Raw genomic sequence first — 18,404 nt, 5'->3', positions numbered from 1 at the left:
CAGGTGATTGCAATGTGCAGTCAGAGGTAGAAGGGCCTTCTGCTGGGCAGAGTGTGTAAGCAATTCCTCTCCCTGGGGGAGGTGGGTGGTGCTTCTTAAGGACTGGGGTCCCACTTGGGAAGCTGCAATCTGCCTTGTTTGCTCCACAACTGGTTGGGGCAATCCAGCGAGCCAGAACAAACATCCTCTTGGGACCAGGCACCCCTCACTTAGCTGGGGGAGGTGGAGGAGAAACACAGCATGGAGGCCTTTGACTGCCGGCAACCCTATCACCAGGTCACTGGATGGCTCTGGGCTTTATATGAACCTGGGGTATAATCCTGAGGATAATTATCCTTACCTGGCCTAGGTAAGCTGAAGCCCTTCTCCTGAAGGACCTTCAAGTGCTGAGTTGTATTTGGATGGGTGGCTTCTGTGTCTGTCTGGAGCACTGACCAAGCCTTCAAATTCTGGAACCGGTTCCTCCAGCTGGAGAACTTGACGTGTGTGAGGAGTTGCACGTTGTAGTGGCTTTAGGGCTGCCGGAGCTAGGTGGGGACATCTCAAAGGGGCAAATGATGACAGACCCTCCCACTGTAATAATCCCCTGAACTGTGTCCCATCTGTAAGGTGGGGATGTAGAGGCCTCTGCACCTATAAGTTCAGTTCTACCAATATGCAGGGCTGACGCTAACGGCACTTGTATCCTCAGGTTGTTGAGGCTTAAATGCTTTCTTCTAAATTGCTCAGAGCAGCACCTGGCACAGGGGCAGAGGGCTTGTGTAAGGTTTTGTCAGATCATCCTGTCCATCTCGATGAATCTAGTATCCTGGGATTTTGACTTATGAGACCCAGAAGGTTCTGTGCCCCTACCCCTTGCAGTGTTCGAGGTGGAGAGGAATCGCTTCCACTTTTCCCATCAAGACCCAAAGGCTCAAGGTGCCAAATTAGCCCCTGCCGACCCTCTCTGCTGGGGCTGCAGGAGCCAAATGTGTCCCTGCCCCACCTCAGGGTCTCAAAACTACATGAGCGCTCATGCACTCACACCCCTTTTTAGCCAACCTGTTGCTCCCCCTTGGTGACTGATTGTACCCTGCATCTGGGAGCGGGGAGGTGCTTTTTCATAAGGCTGCCCCTCCCCCAGCCCTGCCCTTCCTGCGCTCAGCCTGTAGGTCTGTGGCCACAGGCAGCAATAAAAGGAATCGATCTTCGAGGTTTGGTCAGGGCGGTATTGATGTTGGACAGGTTAAGCTGTCCCGAAGGAAAATCTATGTGTCAAGCTGAGGACCAGACCTGCTGGTCGGGGCAGGAAGGAACTTTCGTTGTGCTAACTCCGGGCTTGTGAGATTGCAGTGTGTGCCACAGCAGGTCTCTATCTGGGCTAACGAGTTGTCTCCAGGATATAGTGACCACGTGGGAAAGTCCCTCTCTCTGCCTAAAGGTGCCTGGGTGTTCCTTGTTGATTCCATTACTAGCCTGTCCTGTGTACACCAGGTATGGAGGTGGTGGTCTCACTTTGCTGTTTCGTTCTTGCTTGAAGTGGGTCTGATTTTCAAGGTCGGGATCATCCCTGTGACCGTTAGCTAGGAAATGGGGGCCCTGTGGGGCTCCTCTACCTGCCCAAGTCATACAGCTGGTAACTAGTAGAAAGGGAAAGGAAAACCAAGGATGTGAGTAGATTCATCCTCCTGAATTTCCTGGGCACTTTGTTTTTTGCTTTTGATATGTGGCTTTTTACTATTCAGTTAAATATGAGGATTCACTAGACAATGGCTGCTGCTGTGCTTGGTATAGAAGGTACAAACTTGAAAATGGGTAAAACTAAAATTTTTAATCAGATGGGAACACTGGTGGGATCCAGAGTGTGTGTGATCATCCCCTGCCACCTTGCCAGTGGGCAGGGGAAGTTACATAGTCCCCATTTAACAGACGAGAAAACCGAGGCTCAGAATCAGCCCCTTTGGAGTACTGGTGCCCCACTCTGCCCTCTGGGCTCTCGGGGCCAAGTTTAGATGGTCTCTTGAAAAAGATTTCTCACAAACCCTGCACGGGCTCGGGGGTGGCCAAGATATGGGCCGAGGTGGTATGTTTTAAACAGATTGACATCTAGGCCTCTTCTTTTTTTTGAGCATATAGGTGAAAAAAAAAACCCAGCCAATTGCCAAACAATAAGCTTAAATTATGTCTTACAAGACTGTAAGACTGAGGAGGCTTCCTGAGGATGCCAGACCCTGGACCCCGTCACTTAGGCACAGGGAGTGCATTTGAACTAAATGGCTGGTTCCCATGTTGGAACTGGTAGATTGGTCGGATTGTGCTGCTGTGTTCCTACGTATGGCTGTGCTACGTCTTGATGGGGTGTCAGTGGGGTGCTGGGGTTTCTGTAGCCAGGGCCCTCAGCGGACTTCGGAGTTTCATGCCACAGTTACAAGCAGCATCCATGCCATGCACCTCGAGCCCACGGGTGGGTTCACACATGGGACTGTTCTGTTGAATAGACGTCTGAGAAGGGAAACAGGTGCGAAGGCGTGCAGTCCTTAAAGATGCTGCCAGTCCCTCCAGGAGCAGGAATAGGGATGCACTGTCTGCCCCATTCTGGTTCATTGGGGTCTCTGTGCACCTGAACCTTTGACCTCCAAGGACATTCACCTATCCCAAGAGGGGAAGAAAACCCTATATTCAGTACGTACTTGTGCTTGAGGCCTTTTCGCATCCACAGCAGGCCTCGGGGTGGACTGAGCCGCTTCCCAAGGTGTGATCCGAGAGAACTTGGTTATACTCCCTGGAGGGGGGAAGCCTGGCGCCTGTGAGAGCCAGTTCTGAACCTCAACATCTGCCTAGATTACGACAGCCTTACAAGCTCCCAGTTGGAGCTGTGTCTGTTGTTGGCGGTGGTTTTTGTTGTTTTGAGCAGAGGAAAGAAATATTTAGACATAGGCAGTCAGCTTCTCAGCAGTTGATGGGGGCATTTGTGGCCAGAAGAAGGTGATCAGCCTGCTGAGGCCTGTGGCAGTGTTGGGACTAAGTGAGCTCACTTTTTGTGTCTGTTAAGCGAGCTTTACCTTGGTGGCTCTGTTCTGAGGTCCATTTTGGCTGGAGAGTAGTTGATTTCTTTTCCAGCAGGGCATTTACTGATGTATGGTACACGGGCCTTGATGAACGTGGGTGAGAAAAACCCATGAGAACTCGGGTTTGGCATGTAAAGAATTCTGTGCTATAGGAATCTATAGTCTGAGTTCACAGATGCTACACACCTCACATATCCATGGGGCTTTCAAGTGGGCTTCAGTGAACTTGGTAAAACTATATGCAGAATTAATTCTGTGGCTGTATTTTTCTGATGAGAGTGTCTGTCTAGTCTGCAACTTTGAACTACCGTGAGAACGGACCTTTTTGCAAAAAAAAAACCGTTTTATAATTTGAGGCCAGTCTTAGCTTGAATGAACTGGCTTTGATTCAAGCAAGACCCACCTGCTGCTGACACGCGCCAGGATCATGGCCTTCTGCCTGGTGGGCCCTCACCCCCCCGAGGTTGAGGGTGGAGAGGTTGACCTCTTCCTGCTGAATCTGGATCGAATTAAGATGTTGACAACATCTGAGCTGAGGGTCCTGGCTGCTGCGCGTTTATTAACCTCCAGACGTTGTTCATTGCCTGAGCCCTCATACGGCTTTAGAGCCGGAGAGACCCCCTGGCACTGAGCAAGCAGACCAGCCTGAGATGACAGGCAGTGGCAGAGACTCTGGCAAGCTAGAGGCTTGGGGACAGACTGAGGGACAACTGTCACTCTCAGGATCATGCTTCTGTGGCTTCTTATTTTTTCAAGAGAAACTGGAAATCTCCATTTTCTGTTTTAAAATATCCGGTGATTTGCATTTAAACAACGTGATATCAGACCAAGTAAAAACAGGTCGATGGGTAAAAGGCTTGCTTAGCCTCAGCCTCCTCCAATCTCGTCTTGCCCCCGCCGGAGTACCGACAGGAAAACTGAAGCTTGGGCCACGTAGTGACCTGGCAGGGCACCACTGAAAGGCTGAGTGGGAGCCAGACTGGGAACTGGTCTTCTGGCTGGTTTTCCAACCAGTCCCCTGACTCACCCCCCTCTGCCCCGTGGTGCCTGCCAGATGGGATTCCAAAGTCCCCAGCCTGCCCGAACAGAGATGCAGGTGGCACCCTTCTCTGTGTTGTTTGGTCACCTGTGGAGATGTGCTCGGTGTACATTGTGGTCCCCGTTCTGCCACCAAGGACCTACTGAGCGCTCTTAGCAGCTGAGGAGGCAGGTGGAGAATACCCGTCCTACACAGTTTTTGTCAACCTCCCTTCAGTATCAAAGGGACAAATGGTCTTATATTCTCTGTCCCTTTCTCTCTTCTAGAGTAACTTCTCACCAGAGGGGTAAGGTAGGAGCTTTTGGAACACTCAGATTCCTGGGTCCCAACCTCTTTTCTGCAGGGAAGAAGCAAGACGTAGGGCCCTGGGGGTGGCCAGGCAGCCGTCTGCTTCCTCTTCCCCAGGTCGGGTTATATCCATTCTAAAGACCTGGGCTTGACTCCTGCCCTCCTGGTCTTTTCCCTACCTGCTGGCCCCAGCCTGCCGCTCTATGGAAACGTGGAGGCCTTTACTATTTACCTCCTGGCCAGGTTGGGTTCTTCTCCCTCAGGACCTCTCATCGGCATTGGACACCTTTGACCCCCCTACCCCGTTCCTGTACCCCATGTCTCCAGCTCACTGAAACAGCTCCTTTTTGAGTGAGGCTCTGCTCGGAGGCGGTCCGGTTAGCTCAGGTGCCATGGGCTCACAAAGGGGTTGCCCCCAGGTTGTCTTCTAGGCCTAGGTGGCTCTAGCATGGACACCCTGCAGCCTGGTTCTGCAGGAATGTGGAGGTCAGGGTTGGGGAAGGTCTCAAGGTCAGGTCTTTGTTCTTACTCCTAGCTTTGTGTCATCTCTGATCCTCTCTGGTGCCAGCCGTAAAGTGAGCGGGGTACATAGGTGGTGGGCACTGTCACAGGGGCCAGTAGTTTACAGGACTGGGTTCAGTGAAATGGGAGGTGATTCCTGGTAAAGGGGGTTCCTTCCCAATGCCTTCTCATATTTAAAGGGACATTGTCAGTACAGCAGCCAAGAAAACTGGCTTCCCATCCCAGCTCCTCAGCCTTTCAGCTTGCAGCCTTAGACAAAGGCACAACTCTCTCCCAGCCTCGGTTTACCTATCTATAGAGAAGGGGATAAGAGGTGAGCCATATGGGATAAACTTGTGGTGGGGGTGCTCCTTGCCCCTGGGACCACGGAGCCCAGTGCAGGGGTGATGGGGCGGGGGGTAGGGCGGGAATCAGGCCAGCTAGGGTAGGTACTTGGCTGTGTCTTGGCTCAGCAGCGTGACTCTGTGTAGCTTGCTTGACTTCCCTGTCTGCTGGGGTGTGTTCATGGAATTATTGTGAAAGGCAGCTGATGCTCTGGGCAAAGCAATTAGTGTGTGCTGGCCCCTGGAAAGTGCTCTAGGACGCGCTCATGGAAACGTTTGCTCCTCTTATTACCGTCGTTGTTTGAGAATGGCTCCTCGGGTCCCAAATGCTGAGCTGCAACCTTGACCGTGACTCTCGAAGCCTTTTCTTGTCTTGATTGTCCACTTTCCAGTGGCTGTTGGGCCCTTCCCGTCCCGTGTCCCCACGGCTGCCAGTTTCTCTTCCCTCTCCCCACCCCTCCCAGAGGGCCCCATCTACCCCTTAGGCCCCTCTCAGCCCTTCATCTGTCCAGCCCAGGCTTCTCCAGACACAGCAGCTTAGAATAATCGCTGTCAAATGTCGCTGCCATCTGTTGCCTGACTTCCGTCCTTCGTCTCCACCAGAACCTCTGAGACTGCTAGTGGTCTGTGGCCTTGAACCTCACCCTCTAGACTGTCCTTGGAGGCCTCATCAACAGGCTGCCCTGGGTGCCAGTCCTGTGCCCATGGCTGTCCTTGTTACTTTGTGGCTCCTACCCAGGAGACCCCCCCTCCACACGCACACACACACACACCAGCCTGTGGCCTCAGCCCTGCGAGATCTGCCCTGCCCTCCCTGTCCTTTGGCATGGTACACTTGCACTGAGTGACAACGTGTGTAGGGGTCTCTCTTGGAGGCTCTTTGTCAGTTTTCCTAGAACCCAGGTTCAGCCTCCTGAGGGCCTCTTACCCCAAGTTACTAAGATGGCGATGGGTGCGCAAGGCTGGGGAGAACCCTAAATATTGCCCCCATCAACCTCCATTTGCTGCAACTGTGGGGGCATCCTGGGGCCTGGGCTGAACCCACTTGCAGCGGCTGCCGGGTGACCCCAGAATTAGCTTTGCAAACATCTCACCCTGTGGTATGCACCCCTGAGGGCAGGCTCCCATTCTCATTGATTAGGGTTCTGGCAGACGCTTTCTGCTCATAAGCTCCTGCTTCCAGCATTCTGTAGTGACTTAATAAATGCTGCTGAGTGACAGGTCTTCACAGGGGAGGATGGCAGCCTTGTGGTAAAATGAGCGGCCTTGTTACTTATCTTACTTCTGGACCAGGGTCTCCTGCAGGCATTCAGGCTGGCCTCCCCTCCCTGTCTCATTTCTCCCTCTCCCTTTTTTCTCTCTCTACCCTCTGTCCTGCCTTCTCTTCCTTTCCTTTTTCCTCTCCCCCTCCTCCTCCTCCCTTTTTTACTGCCCCACCCCCACCCCCGTCGCATTCTCTTGGCCCTCCTCTGGTTCGGCCCTCCTCTGGTTCCGGATCAGGATCCAGGCCATCTGCTGGGGCCTTCCCCGGCTCCAACAATTAGCCAGGGCTTTGGCTCAGCCTGCCAGCTACTCGGCATTAGCTTTGGGGAGTAACTCCAGTTTGGGGACTCCACAAGAAGAAAGCTCCAATCCCCTTGGAAGCCCACAGCCTGAGAAAGCGTCCTTAGAAGAAAAAGAACCTTAAGGCTTCAGCAGCCCACCTCTGTGTATCTGGAAGCAAGAAGACCTTCCCCACTCTCCCCGCTCTCTCCCCTGCTCCCACCCCCAAGAAAAATTGCTTCGTGCGTGTGAGCTCAGAACACCCGAAGGCAAATATAATAATGAATTTATTATGAAGCCGCTCAGGCTCCTGGGATCACGTGGTGCTGCACAGCCTCCCGCCTGGGTCTCCGCACAGGGTGACCTGGCCTTGTTAAGGCTGCAAAGCATCGCCCCTTTGGGGTGGACTCAGGATCATAGGGGCGTGGGGGCTGAAATGTCTCCCAAATCAGGGACGCCCTTTATTTGTTCACAAACATTTCTTTCTGTGGTAATGAAAAATTACCAAGAGGGGTGATTAGAGAATGCAAGTCCAGATTGTGCACACGGGGCCTGAAAGTGAAGCCCTGCTGGGCCTGGCCTTGTGGGGTGTAATTACCCCAGGGGGGGCCGTCAGGGGGAAGAGGCGGATTGGTGCTTGAACCGGGAGCCAGCAGAAAATTCATCTCAGCTATTAGCTTGTAATTACAGAGCATGGAGGGAGCAGGCCTGAGGTCTGGAGCCTGGAAGAGCCGGGATGAAAGGAAGCTGTAATTATGGGGTCCACAGGAGGCCGGGAGGGAGTCCCAGTGCTGATTAATAAGGCCCCTCTATCGGGGAGCAGAGAGGGGGGAGCAGGAGCTGGGACCACATTTAATGGAGGGGTGGGGGCCTCCCCCAATTTTTAATCCCTGCGGTTGGGAGCCTTTGGACAGCAGGCACTCCATGGGGTCTGTTCCGAAGAACACAGAGCGAGGTGGGTTCCGAAAAACATCCCAGTGCTCCAGCCAGGCCCGCGCTTCACACTTGGATCTTTCTTTCTTGCCTTTATTTTTTTAGAGCTTCGTGCTGCTTCTAGCCCTATTAGAAATCCAGGCAGAGAAGAGGAAAAAGTATCGATCAGACTATATACTTTAGTAGAAGGAACAGAGAAGGTGAAGGAGTCACCCAGGTTCTGGGACAGGTCGGGCAATCTTTGCTTCTCCAGACCCTTGTCATTCAGGTCACTTTATGGGTGGCTTTTCCTCTCTGCCTGCCCTCAGCCTCTAACAAAGCGCACAGGCTGTGGGCTCTGTCAGGCCAGCCCTGGAAGGGTCCAGGAGGCAGAAAGCTGGGAATCTGAGGGGTCCTGGCCCCTTGGCTTGAGAGGGCCCGGGAGCCTGTTGGACCTCACCTCCGGGGGTCTGGCTGTGCTGGTTCTTTTCTCCCAGGGGTGGAGGGGACAGCCAACGGGGGCAGGAGGCCCTGTCCAGAGGACAGCAGCCTATGATGCAAATGAGAGTGCCGGGAGGCCGCAGGACTCCGGCTTATTCTCCTGCTGAGGCAAACATGTCAGGAGCGCTTGTACAACTGCAGAGAGGGAGCCAGCCCTGCCTCCCGCCGCCGCCCCCAGCCCCTAGACCTCATCCATCACTGGCCTTCACGCGGTGGAGCTTATTCCCAGCTGTTAGGATAATGAATTTACATGAGCTGATAATGTAGACAGGAATTCAGTCAATGGCCAGGAGCGCAGAAGTTAATAAATACCTCTCTAATGAGGGCAGGGGGAGCAGGCGCCCTGGGGCCTCCTGAGGGTGCAGCCGCCCCCAGGCTCCCTACCACCCTCCCCTGGGCCTCCGAGTCACAGTGTCATGGTCTCAGCCGGAGAACACCTGTGGATAGAGGGCCTAGGTTGTGGGGGGCAAGAGCAGCAAGTGGCCCTGAGCGGCCCCCAGCCTGTGACTAAGGGGCAAGGCATGGGTAGGAGGGTTCTCAGAGGCTATGTTGTCCATAGCAGGTCCAGGGTGACCCTTTCCAGGATCTTTGGGTCCCCCAAGTTTGGCCTTTGTCCTTCTGTCCTAGGTGTGAGGAGCCGCCACCCTGGGCTGTGGTGGCCCACAGCCCCTTTGCTGCCCCTCCCCCATTGGGCCTTTCCTGATGCACACATGCTGAGGAGGAATGCTAATTTTAGACTCTCCTAATGAAGCTGCTCGTTTGGAATTCTATTTTAAGTGACCTGACATCAGAGCAGCTTTCCTGGCTCTTAGCTCTTGGAGCCCACGGCTGACACCATAGCAGGGATGCTGGCTTCGGGGGACCCCCGGGAACCCCAAAGGGCCTCTACATGGCTCTGGAGGCTGCTGGCAGGGTCTGAGAGGCTAGGTTCCAGGCTTTTTCTGAGGAGGGGAAGGATGGGCTCAGTGGGGGCGAGGATTAGTGTCACTCCGTGAATGGCAGCAGGAGCCTGACGATGGCATCCAGGTGGGAGGCAGAGAGTGGACCTGTCCACCAGGAACCTGGTCACCAGGGGGAGGCTGTGTGTGAGGATTTGAGTTTGGGTTCCACCAGGGGCACCCCAGTTCCCTTGGCTTCTGCACCTGACTGGTAGGAGGCCCTAGTCTTGGGGGACACCCCCATGTTCCTATTGGCTGTGCCAACTTCGCGCAGACAAGTCTGCATCTCTTTGAGGGCCCTCCGGTTCGAAAACCTGCTTCACTGCAGAAATACTAGAACACAGTTAAAAAGGATTCAAAAAGAGGTGTGGTCTTCTTGTTGCCACCCGAAGACACCCACCACTGGCCTTGAGGCATGTGACATTTTGGGGTCTAGCCTGGGATTTGTCCTGTGGCCGTTGTCTGCCTATGCAGCACCTCTGTGCCATCCTGCCCAGCGCTGGCAGCTGGCAGTCACAGCATGCTCCCCCGGATCGCCAGCTGGCCAGCCTGTCACATGGACACTGGGCAGTGACGTCATATCTGTTCCCTGAGCCTCAGGGACCGGTCACTGGGAGGTGCAACAATTGCATCGCCCATCTTCACTTCCTTGCTCCTCTTCCCTGGAGCATGTGGTGTGGGCTATGGGGGTGGGCAGATCCGGTCCCCCCTGCAGCCCCAGAATGGGTCTGGATCTGGCCCTGACCAACTTTATGTAAACGAGATGTAGGTACTGTGTTCAAATAAGTTGATCCTGCTGCTGACCATCTGCTGGATTTTGGATCCAAGGCTGCCTTCCCCCATCTGTAGAATGGACACAAAGACACCTTTGTTGTAGGGTTTTTGGGATTTAGAGAGGCGTCCAGCCCTCTAAGGCATGGGGAAGAGGAGGGGCTGTTGATGCTATCAGAGGGTCCCACATTGGGGACTCTGTCAGAAAAGGCACAGAGTGTTTCTCTGCAGACGGTTGAACTTCTTAAGCTTCAAGAAGGAAGGGAGATAAGGTGAGAGAGATTTGAGAGGGCAGGTCTTGATCAGTTGAGCATGTGGTGATGCTTGCTGTATCAGCTATCTGGCACTGCGTAACTATCCCAAACTTAACAGTCAGGGATTCAGGAGCAGCCCAGCTATGTGGTTCTGGCTCAGAATCTCCAAAGAGGTTGTAATTGAGCTGTTGCTCAGGGCTGCTGTCTCATCTGAAGGCTCAACTGGGGCTGGAGGAGCAGCTGCCAAGATGGTGTCTTCACATGGCTGTTGACAGGAGGCCTCGGGTCCCTGAAACATGGGATTCTCCACAGGGTACTTGAGTGTCTTCACGCGGCAGTTGATTAGGTTATCCCAGAGAAGGAGGTGGCGTGGTTCTTTTGATGACCTTGCCCCAGAAGTCACATACTCACTTCTGTTGTATTCTGTTCATTAGACGTGAGTCAATAAGTTTGGCCCACATTCAGGGAAAGAGAATTAATCTCTGCCTCTTTAAGGGATGAGTGACAAAGACTTTGGACATGCATTGTAAACCACCGTACAGTAGCCCGCCTATTTATCTATAGGGGATATGTTCCAAGACCCTCAGTAGGTGACTGAAAACATTGATAGTACTGAACCCTGTATATACCGTGCTTTTTCCTTTATGTACGTAGTCTTTACAGCTTTTCTTTGGCAAATCTGAATGGCCAGCGTCACTACTCATACACTTTGGGTCACCGTTAAGTAAAATGAGGGTTACTTGAGCACAAGCAGATACCATGACAGTCGATCTGTTCGAGATGGCTAGTACGTGAATGACAGGTGGGGAGGGTCACGGTATAGATACAGGACAAAGGGATGATTCATGTCCCAGGCAGGACAGAGCGGGACAGCACGAGATTTCATCATGCTACTCAGAAAGACGTACAATTTAAAACTTAAAAATTGTTTATTTCTGGAATTTTCCGTTTTATGTTTAGAGACCATGGTTGACCATAGGTAACTGAAACCTCAAGACAAAACTGCATTATTGGGGAGTACCGTATTCCAATGTGTTTTAGCTCTGTGTGTGTGTGTGTGTGTGTGTGTGCGCGCGCGCGCGTGTGCGCGCATGCACACGTGCACGCGCGTGTGTGCTTACTTTTTTTCTCAGGCTTCGTGGTTAGGTGTTGGACTGGGCAGATGGTGCAATAAGCAGTAAGAACACTGTATCTGGACCTGGGAAATGGGGTTCAAGTACTAGATGTGCTGCTAAACTATGGCCTTGAACCATCGGTATGACCTTGACTGGCCTCCTGGCTTCAGTTTCCCCTCTGCACTCTGCTGGCCTCCCAGGATTGTCTGAGCCCATGAGAGTGAGCGCAGAGTGGTGGTGGTAGGTGGAGGCTCTGCCGCTGTAGCCTCTCCCAGGCTGTCTTGAAAGGTGACCTGACAATCTGTATGACCTCTGAGGACTGTTTAAATGTCCCCTGGGTGAGAGAGTCTTAGAGCCCCCTCCTCACAAATCTCACCCCCATGCAAAAGAAACATTGACCCATTGAGTTGATGAGCAGGACCCTAAGGACTTGTGGACTGTTCACATCAGCTCCCGTGTGTGGAGGGAGACATGTCCTCAGGTGTCCCCTGTGAACAACAGGATGAAAGCTCTGGACCCCTCTGTCCCGGGGTATCCTGTGTGTCATCCTTCACCAGCTGCCACTGCTGCCTACTCAGGGACATGGAGTTGGCCCTCTGCCCGAGGCATGTACGCCAGGCCTGGGGAGGGCAGCAATGGAGTAGGTTCCCACGTGGGGCGTCGGGATGCTCACCCCAAGCAGTGCTCAGACTTCTGACACTGAGTCACCTCTTCCCCCCACAGCCCCAGGGAGCAAGCAACACAGGTCTCGGCAGCTTGTGTCCCAGTTTGCTGCGCCTGACTTGTGTGACCTTGGCCAGGACGCTCGCCCTTCCGAACCTGGGTTTTGGCCCCAGTTGACTGACTGTATAATAACAAGCGACCCTTGGTGTGTGCCAACCACGCTCTGAGGCCTCATGCATGAATTACCTCCTTGAATCCTCATGGGGTTAACCTCATGAGGTTGACTTTCTCCTTATCTTTATTTTACAGACAAGGAGGCCAAGGCTTAAAGAGGTGAAATGACTTGCCTAAGGTCACACAGCTAAAGGCAGCAGAGCGGAATTGAAGCCCCAGGCTCCTGGTGGCCAAGTCAGAGCTGACCTCTGACCTCCAGGTCCCTGCTTTTCCTGCTTGTGTGGTGGCCTCAGCCACACCTCCCACCCTCACTGTCCATACTGTCATAGGTGGAGGAGAGGGTGCTGACGGCAGCCTGGGGCCGAGCTTCTGGAGCATCGTGTTCACTGTGCTCAATGATCCTCAAGTGGCTGGCCAGGTGCCAAGCTGGCTGAGAAAGGACTCTTGTCAGAAACCTGCGTTTTCTGGCGATCCGGCTGCTGGGACAGAGTCCCCGCTGTGCCCCTGGTTCTTGGGTTTCTCTGCTGGGCTTGAGGTGGCTATGGACATGTGGCTCCCTCCCTCCCCTCCTCTCTCTGCCCTTCCAGAAACAGGAGGACACCAGGGGTCAGCCTCCGGTCTGCGCCTCTGCTGCTCAGTGTGGCTGCTGCTGCAGGCACTGCTGCCCACGTGACCCGCCGGCAGCTGGGAGGCCAGCCTGCCGGCCGTGGGCGCAGGGGCTCTTGTGGGGGTCCTTTGTTTCCGAGGTACAAGCCCTCTCCCAAGAGAATGGTGTGCCCTCGAGCTCACGCCTGCCTCAATATTGTCTTTGATGCACCAGACCCCCCCCACACACACACACTCCCACCGCCAAGCACTCAGCCCTTGTCCCCCAGATTTCTTTTCCTGCCTAGCAGGAGGAGAATGGCACCAGCATAGCCTGGCTCTCTGGGACTTGGGGTCTGGGATATGCATTCGGTACTTGCAGCTTCTTCTCGTTAGTTCTGGGGACAGCAGGTGGGCAGGCAGTCTCGGGCCTGAACCTGCTGGGCCCTGGGGGCAGGTGTGGAAACTGGTTCCAATCAGACCAGTTTGGAATGGACACAGAAGCCCACAGAGGTGAGGTGGGTTCTGGGGGCTGCCAAGAGCCTCTTGGGGTGGAGCCCACAGCCTGGGGTGGGGGGAGGGGCTTGCTCCCTCCTTATGGGAAACCCATGTTCCTGCCGTGTTATGTTCTTAGATGTTCTGTGATTGTGCCCCTCCCCATGATTCTAAGGACCCCTCCCCAGGTGACTGTGGCTTTCCCAGGTCTCTTTCTGGGGATTTGGAAGTTAATTTGTTCCTCCTTGCACATGACCTGTCACCGCTGCCAGCTACGCGGCCATCGGCCTTGATTTACTCCCCTCCAATGCACCATGGCGAGGGAGCAGGGACCAGGACCTGGCAGGTGGCCCCGAGAGGGCATGAAATGTTAATGGAAAACTTATTTATGGCACTGCTTGCCCAAGACAAGAGCTGGGCCTTTATTGATCAGGCACGTGCGTTGGGGGAGGTTCACCATCCTCGCTAACACTTGGATGGGACTTGAAAGGCAGGGGGATGGAGGGGGGGTCCAGGGAAGGTGGCCACATCCTCCCCCATGGCATTCGATATCACCCTGCTGGGAGGCAGCACCTTCCAGTTAGACCTGACCCTGGCCCCTAGTGGGAAGGGGATTTTCCCTGCCAATGGCAGTCAGATCTGCAGTACTATAGCCTCTCAGGGCGGGGTCTGCACCTGGTGAGGGCCCACGGTGAGGTCTGCGGCTGCTGTGTTCTGTCCATCACTTCTCCCTCAACTGCTGACGAGGCCCATCCTCCACAGGCTGTCCCTCTGAGGCACCTCCCCAGCTGGAGACCAGCCTGGGTCCCTGGGTGTTTTGGGACTCAGGAGGGTGTGGTGGTGGCAGGCGAGGGCTCCAGGCCAGCCTGTTTGGATCAGATTCTGGATATGCACTGCTGGCCATGGTACGAGCCTCTGTTTCCTTTTTTCTAAAACGGGGACAGTTAGCAGTGCCAGCCTCACCAGTGTCGTCCTGGAGGCCTGGCAGAAACCTGTGTTAACCATGAGCTGCTGCCCTGCGTGTCTTCGTTATCGTTGTAAATTCGGCCCTTTTTCTTTCTGCTGGCATTCTCTTTGTCGTGAGAATCCTGGCCTAGTGCCCTGTGCCTCAGTCTCCCTCCCCCAGGCCCAGTAGGGGATGCTTTCAGAGCCTCCCTCGCCTGCTCTGTGGCCCTGGAGAGGTTGTAGGATTATGTGGGCCGAGCCGTTCGGTATCTGGAATCACTGGGGTCCCGAGCACGCCGGTTCTTTAATTATGGATCCAAGAGAGTGGGGGGTGCTGCTGGACCCTTAGGAGCGCTGTCTGGACTCTGGGTTCATGGCCCATTCTCTCTGCAAGTGCTGGCTCTGTCTGCTTTCCTTGCCTGTCCCGTGGAGCCCCCTGGGCTGCTCCCACTCCCTGCATGCTGCCTGCTGCCCGGAGCCCTGGACCCCGCTCTGGTGCTGGCCTCCTGCTCTCTGGGTGACCTCTGGTTCTTCTCTTCCTGTTTCAGGCATGAGCCATGAGCCCAAGTCCCCTTCACTAGGAATGCTTTCCACCGCGACCAGGACCACCGCCACCGTCAACCCCCTCACCCCCTCGCCGCTCAATGGCGCCCTGGTGCCCAGCGGCAGCCCCGCCAGCAGCAGCGCGCTGTCAGCCCAGGCCGCGCCGTCCTCCAGCTTTGCCGCTGCGCTGCGCAAGCTCGCCAAACAGGCGGAGGAGCCCCGAGGTAAGAGGTGCCCACCAGGCCCTGGCCAAGGGAGGGGGAGGAGCCCCTTCCTGCCAGACCTCCAGGCTCCGGAAAGGAGCAGGGGTGGCCTGGGAAGCAGCTGGTCCCCACGAGCAGGAGCTGGGGTCAGAGAGCCCCGCCCGCAGGCTTGCACGCACTTTCATCTCTCGGTTTTCTCGTGCGGGTTCTGTCTGGCAGGGGCAGCACAGCCTGAGCTTTGGGCCCTCCCGGACCCCTGTCTGGCCAGCGAGCCCACCCAGCCCTGGCACCTCTGCTTGGCTTCTGCTTCCACTCTGTCCCCACCTCTGTCCTTTCTTGGCTCCAAGAGCCACCATGGGGGCATTGGTGATGGGGACATGTACCCGGAAGCCCATGGGTGAGGAAGGTGGACTTGCTGGGCCGTGGGGGCCCTGAGCAGCCACAGAGGGAGCACTGTACCCTGATCCTTCTCTGGGGCTGCACCCAGGGAGTCCAATCCCCAGGTAGCTTGTTTCCCAGAGAGTCCAGTGGCTCCAGGCTCTGATACCCACTCCAGACATGGCAGAGAACAGTCTTGAAACTCGAATGATCCTGGAGCAGGCGTCTCTGGGGCAGCTCAGCCCACCACTGCCTAACTCTCTGAGGCAGGAGTTGCTTGGTGGCATGGACAGAGATGGGTGTCCCCCAGAGGTTCGAGTCCTGACTCCTGGTGTCACTTGGGCAGTGACATGCTCTATGACTTTGTGCAAACACTGACCCTCTCTGAGCTTCAGTCTTATTAGTACCATGAGGATCTCTATGCCTCTGGCTTTGGGCACTTCTCGGGGTGACAATCTAGCTGCCCGTGTCAGTCCTGGTCAAGGGCCGCTGGTTGGACGATTAGGGGTGGGGGGTCAGTTTGTGGCCAGAGCTACTGGTAGACCTGGGTCCACACGGATTCTGCTGCAGGCTTCCCAGATACCTCTGGACTTGCTGCTGGGAGGTGGGGGAGGGGCTGGGAGGGATTGACCTCTAAGGCAGAGGAAGCAGATACACAGGGTGATTCTGCCCGCCATCTGCCTCACCCCAAAGGTCCAAGTCTTGGCATCTGAGTTCCAGGGCCTTTGGGGGCACCCAGGGACCATGTATATAGGAAGGAGGTATGTCAGCTTTCTGTGGCCTCGGCTTAGTGGAACAGACACTTGCCCTGACTGGGATGAGCTGGGGGTCTTCTGATTTCGGAATCTCACCACTTTCCAGGCCCTTTCTGCTATCTGGTTGTTGGATGGAGGAGGCAGTGTGAGGAGAATGAGCTTAGAATCGATGGGCAGGGAGACAGTGGCCGAGGAGGGAGGACCACTGGGGCCTGGTTTTGTGTCCGCCTGCCGTGGGCGGCTCCGTTCACCCAGGCAGAGTGGCCGCCAGCAGACCTATCACGGCCTTGCATGCATGCCTCTCCACATCCACCTGGGAACTCCTGGCTGAGTGACAGGCTGTAGGAGCCCCGCTGGTGTCAGGAGGCCCTGCTGCTCAGGACTACAGTAGTGCATCATGCATCTGGAGAACAGATGTCCAGAAGGCAGCGAGCTCTGTGCCCAGCCCTGTTGAGGCCCCAGACCAGACAGCCCGGGCTGGCTACAGAGCCCCCTGGGAGGAGCACACACAGCGGGAGCACACAGAGCGGGAGCCCAAGCTGGAGTTGAGGCTTGGGGGTCTCCAAGAGCCAGCGAGACGCCCCTGGGGCGGAATCTGCCCCGCAGCTCCCTGCTTTGTCTGTCTGTCTTCTCTCTCAGCATTCCAGAAAGCAGAGAAACAGAGCTGGCGCTGCTTTCAAAGTGCCTGTCGGACGTCTGTCAGCATGTGGGAGGATGCTGTTTCCGCCTGGGTTGAGTCACCCCAAGTGTCAGGGCCTCATCAAGCAGCTGTGTCCACTCCCGGCCCACTAGGCTCGAGTCCTGGGTTAACACCCCACATCTGCAGAGGATGTGGCAATGGAAGGGCATGTGTCCCTCCTTGCTGAGGCAGGCAGTGGAGAGGTCTGCAGACATGCCTTGGTGGCCCTTTGTCTCCTCTCCGATGCCTCAGGCTGACCCAGCATCTGGCTTGAGGGATGGGCCAGTGGGCAGCCAGTGTGCTAGAGGCTGCCGGGCCTTGCTGGCCAGGAAAAAAGTGTGCTGCTGGCAGACGGGGATCAGACCCTGTGGCTGTGACCAGGGTGTTTTGAGTGACGTCCTGGAAAAGGTTGGGAGAGAGAGGAGGGGGCTGAGCCTCGCTGGCCTGAGCTCACACCGTTGTTGAAGCATGACATCCGCTGCTGGCCTAACTGAGGTGATCCCCTTCGTTCCGATGAGAAAACGGGTTGGGGGCTTTGACGTGGGCGAACTGTGGATGTATGTGGACCTGGGATGCCCTGTCACTTGGGTTCTGCTGTGTGTGTGCCTGGGCCTCGTCAGCTTGAGTCTTGGCTCCGGCGGCCACGTGTGAAATGTTAGAGTTTGAAGCCATGGCCGTGAGCTCAGTTTTTGATACCTGCTCAGCCCTAGTCAGCCCTTGATTTGAAGAACTGAGATGTTCAGTTTCTCTCTGGAGTGTCCTCTGGGCTGTACCCCACATTGGTCCCAGTTTTTCCCAGCGAGTCACACCAACTCTCATCTTGCCATCTCCACTGTCTGTAGAATTGGCTGGCAGCCCAGGTCGTACAGATAGAGAAGCTCAGAGAGGTCACGTCATAAGCTTGAGGTCACACAGCTGGTGATGTGCCCTCTGACCCTTGCTGCTGCTGCTTATGCCTTTCCAAGTGGACTTGGAGAGCCAAAGTTAGGTCGACAAGCCTGAGAATGGTCCTGGCAGGAGAGGAGCCCCCCTCGACCCTAGTCCTGACCGCAGTGGTGCAGGGAGCCCTGGGTACTCTGTGCCTCCCTGGGGAGCATGGGGGAGATGTGGGCTGTCTGCTTCCAGAAGCCTGGGGGCAGCTAGGCAAGAAGAGAGAGGCAGCAGGCCCTGCCCTGCCTCGCCACCCCAACCAGAGAGCACAAGGTGGGGAGCCTTCCATGGGCTTGGCAATGCAGGAAGGGGTTAGACTTTTACTTGTTAATAAAGACATAGCTCACATGCCATAAAATTCACCTTTTAAATTCAGTGGATTTTAGTGTATTCAGAGTTACACAGCCATCACCACTCTTCCAGAACATTTTTATCCCTGAAAGAAACTCCAGACCCATCAGCAGTCACTTCCCACCCCGTCCCTCAGCCCCAGCAGCCGTGCTCTGCTGCGCCTCTCTGGGTTTGCCGTTCTGGACGTCCTAACCTCCGTGGGGTCACACGGCATGTGTGACTCACTTCCTGTGCTCAGCCTGACGTTTCCAGGTCTATCCACAGTGTAGCGTGCCAGTAATTTGTTCCTTCTCGTGACTGAACAACCTGGTGGCTGGATGGCACCACATACCTGTCCCCAGGTGTGTGAGGAGGTGGGCCCAGCAGGGGCTCTTCCCGCCTTCATCACAGCGGTGACTGTTTATCGAGCATCTGCCATGTACCGGGCAGACGGGGATCAGACCCTGTGGCT

General features: G+C 55.4%; 1 protein-coding gene across 4 annotated transcripts in view; it reads left to right on the top strand.

The window, feature by feature from the left end:
* GSE1 (Gse1 coiled-coil protein) overlaps positions 1-18,404 on the top strand; it is a 412,220-nt gene that overhangs the window by 361,291 nt on the left and 32,525 nt on the right. For 2 of the 4 annotated variants that reach the window (XM_039888743.1, XM_039888742.1), the window contains one exon: positions 14,663-14,881. The exons of the other annotated variants lie outside the window; for them this stretch is intronic. In XM_039888743.1, the coding sequence (XP_039744677.1) occupies positions 14,663-14,881 (219 nt within the window). Of the gene's footprint in view, positions 1-14,662; positions 14,882-18,404 lie in introns of those variants that run through there. 4 annotated transcript variants of the gene reach the window in all.

The sequence above is a fragment of the Pteropus medius genome, unplaced genomic scaffold, assembly GCF_902729225.1.
Source record: "Pteropus medius unplaced genomic scaffold, Ma_sr-lr_union100, whole genome shotgun sequence".
NCBI lineage: Eukaryota > Metazoa > Chordata > Mammalia > Chiroptera > Pteropodidae > Pteropus > Pteropus medius.
This window is presented reverse-complemented; position numbering and strand designations above follow the sequence as displayed.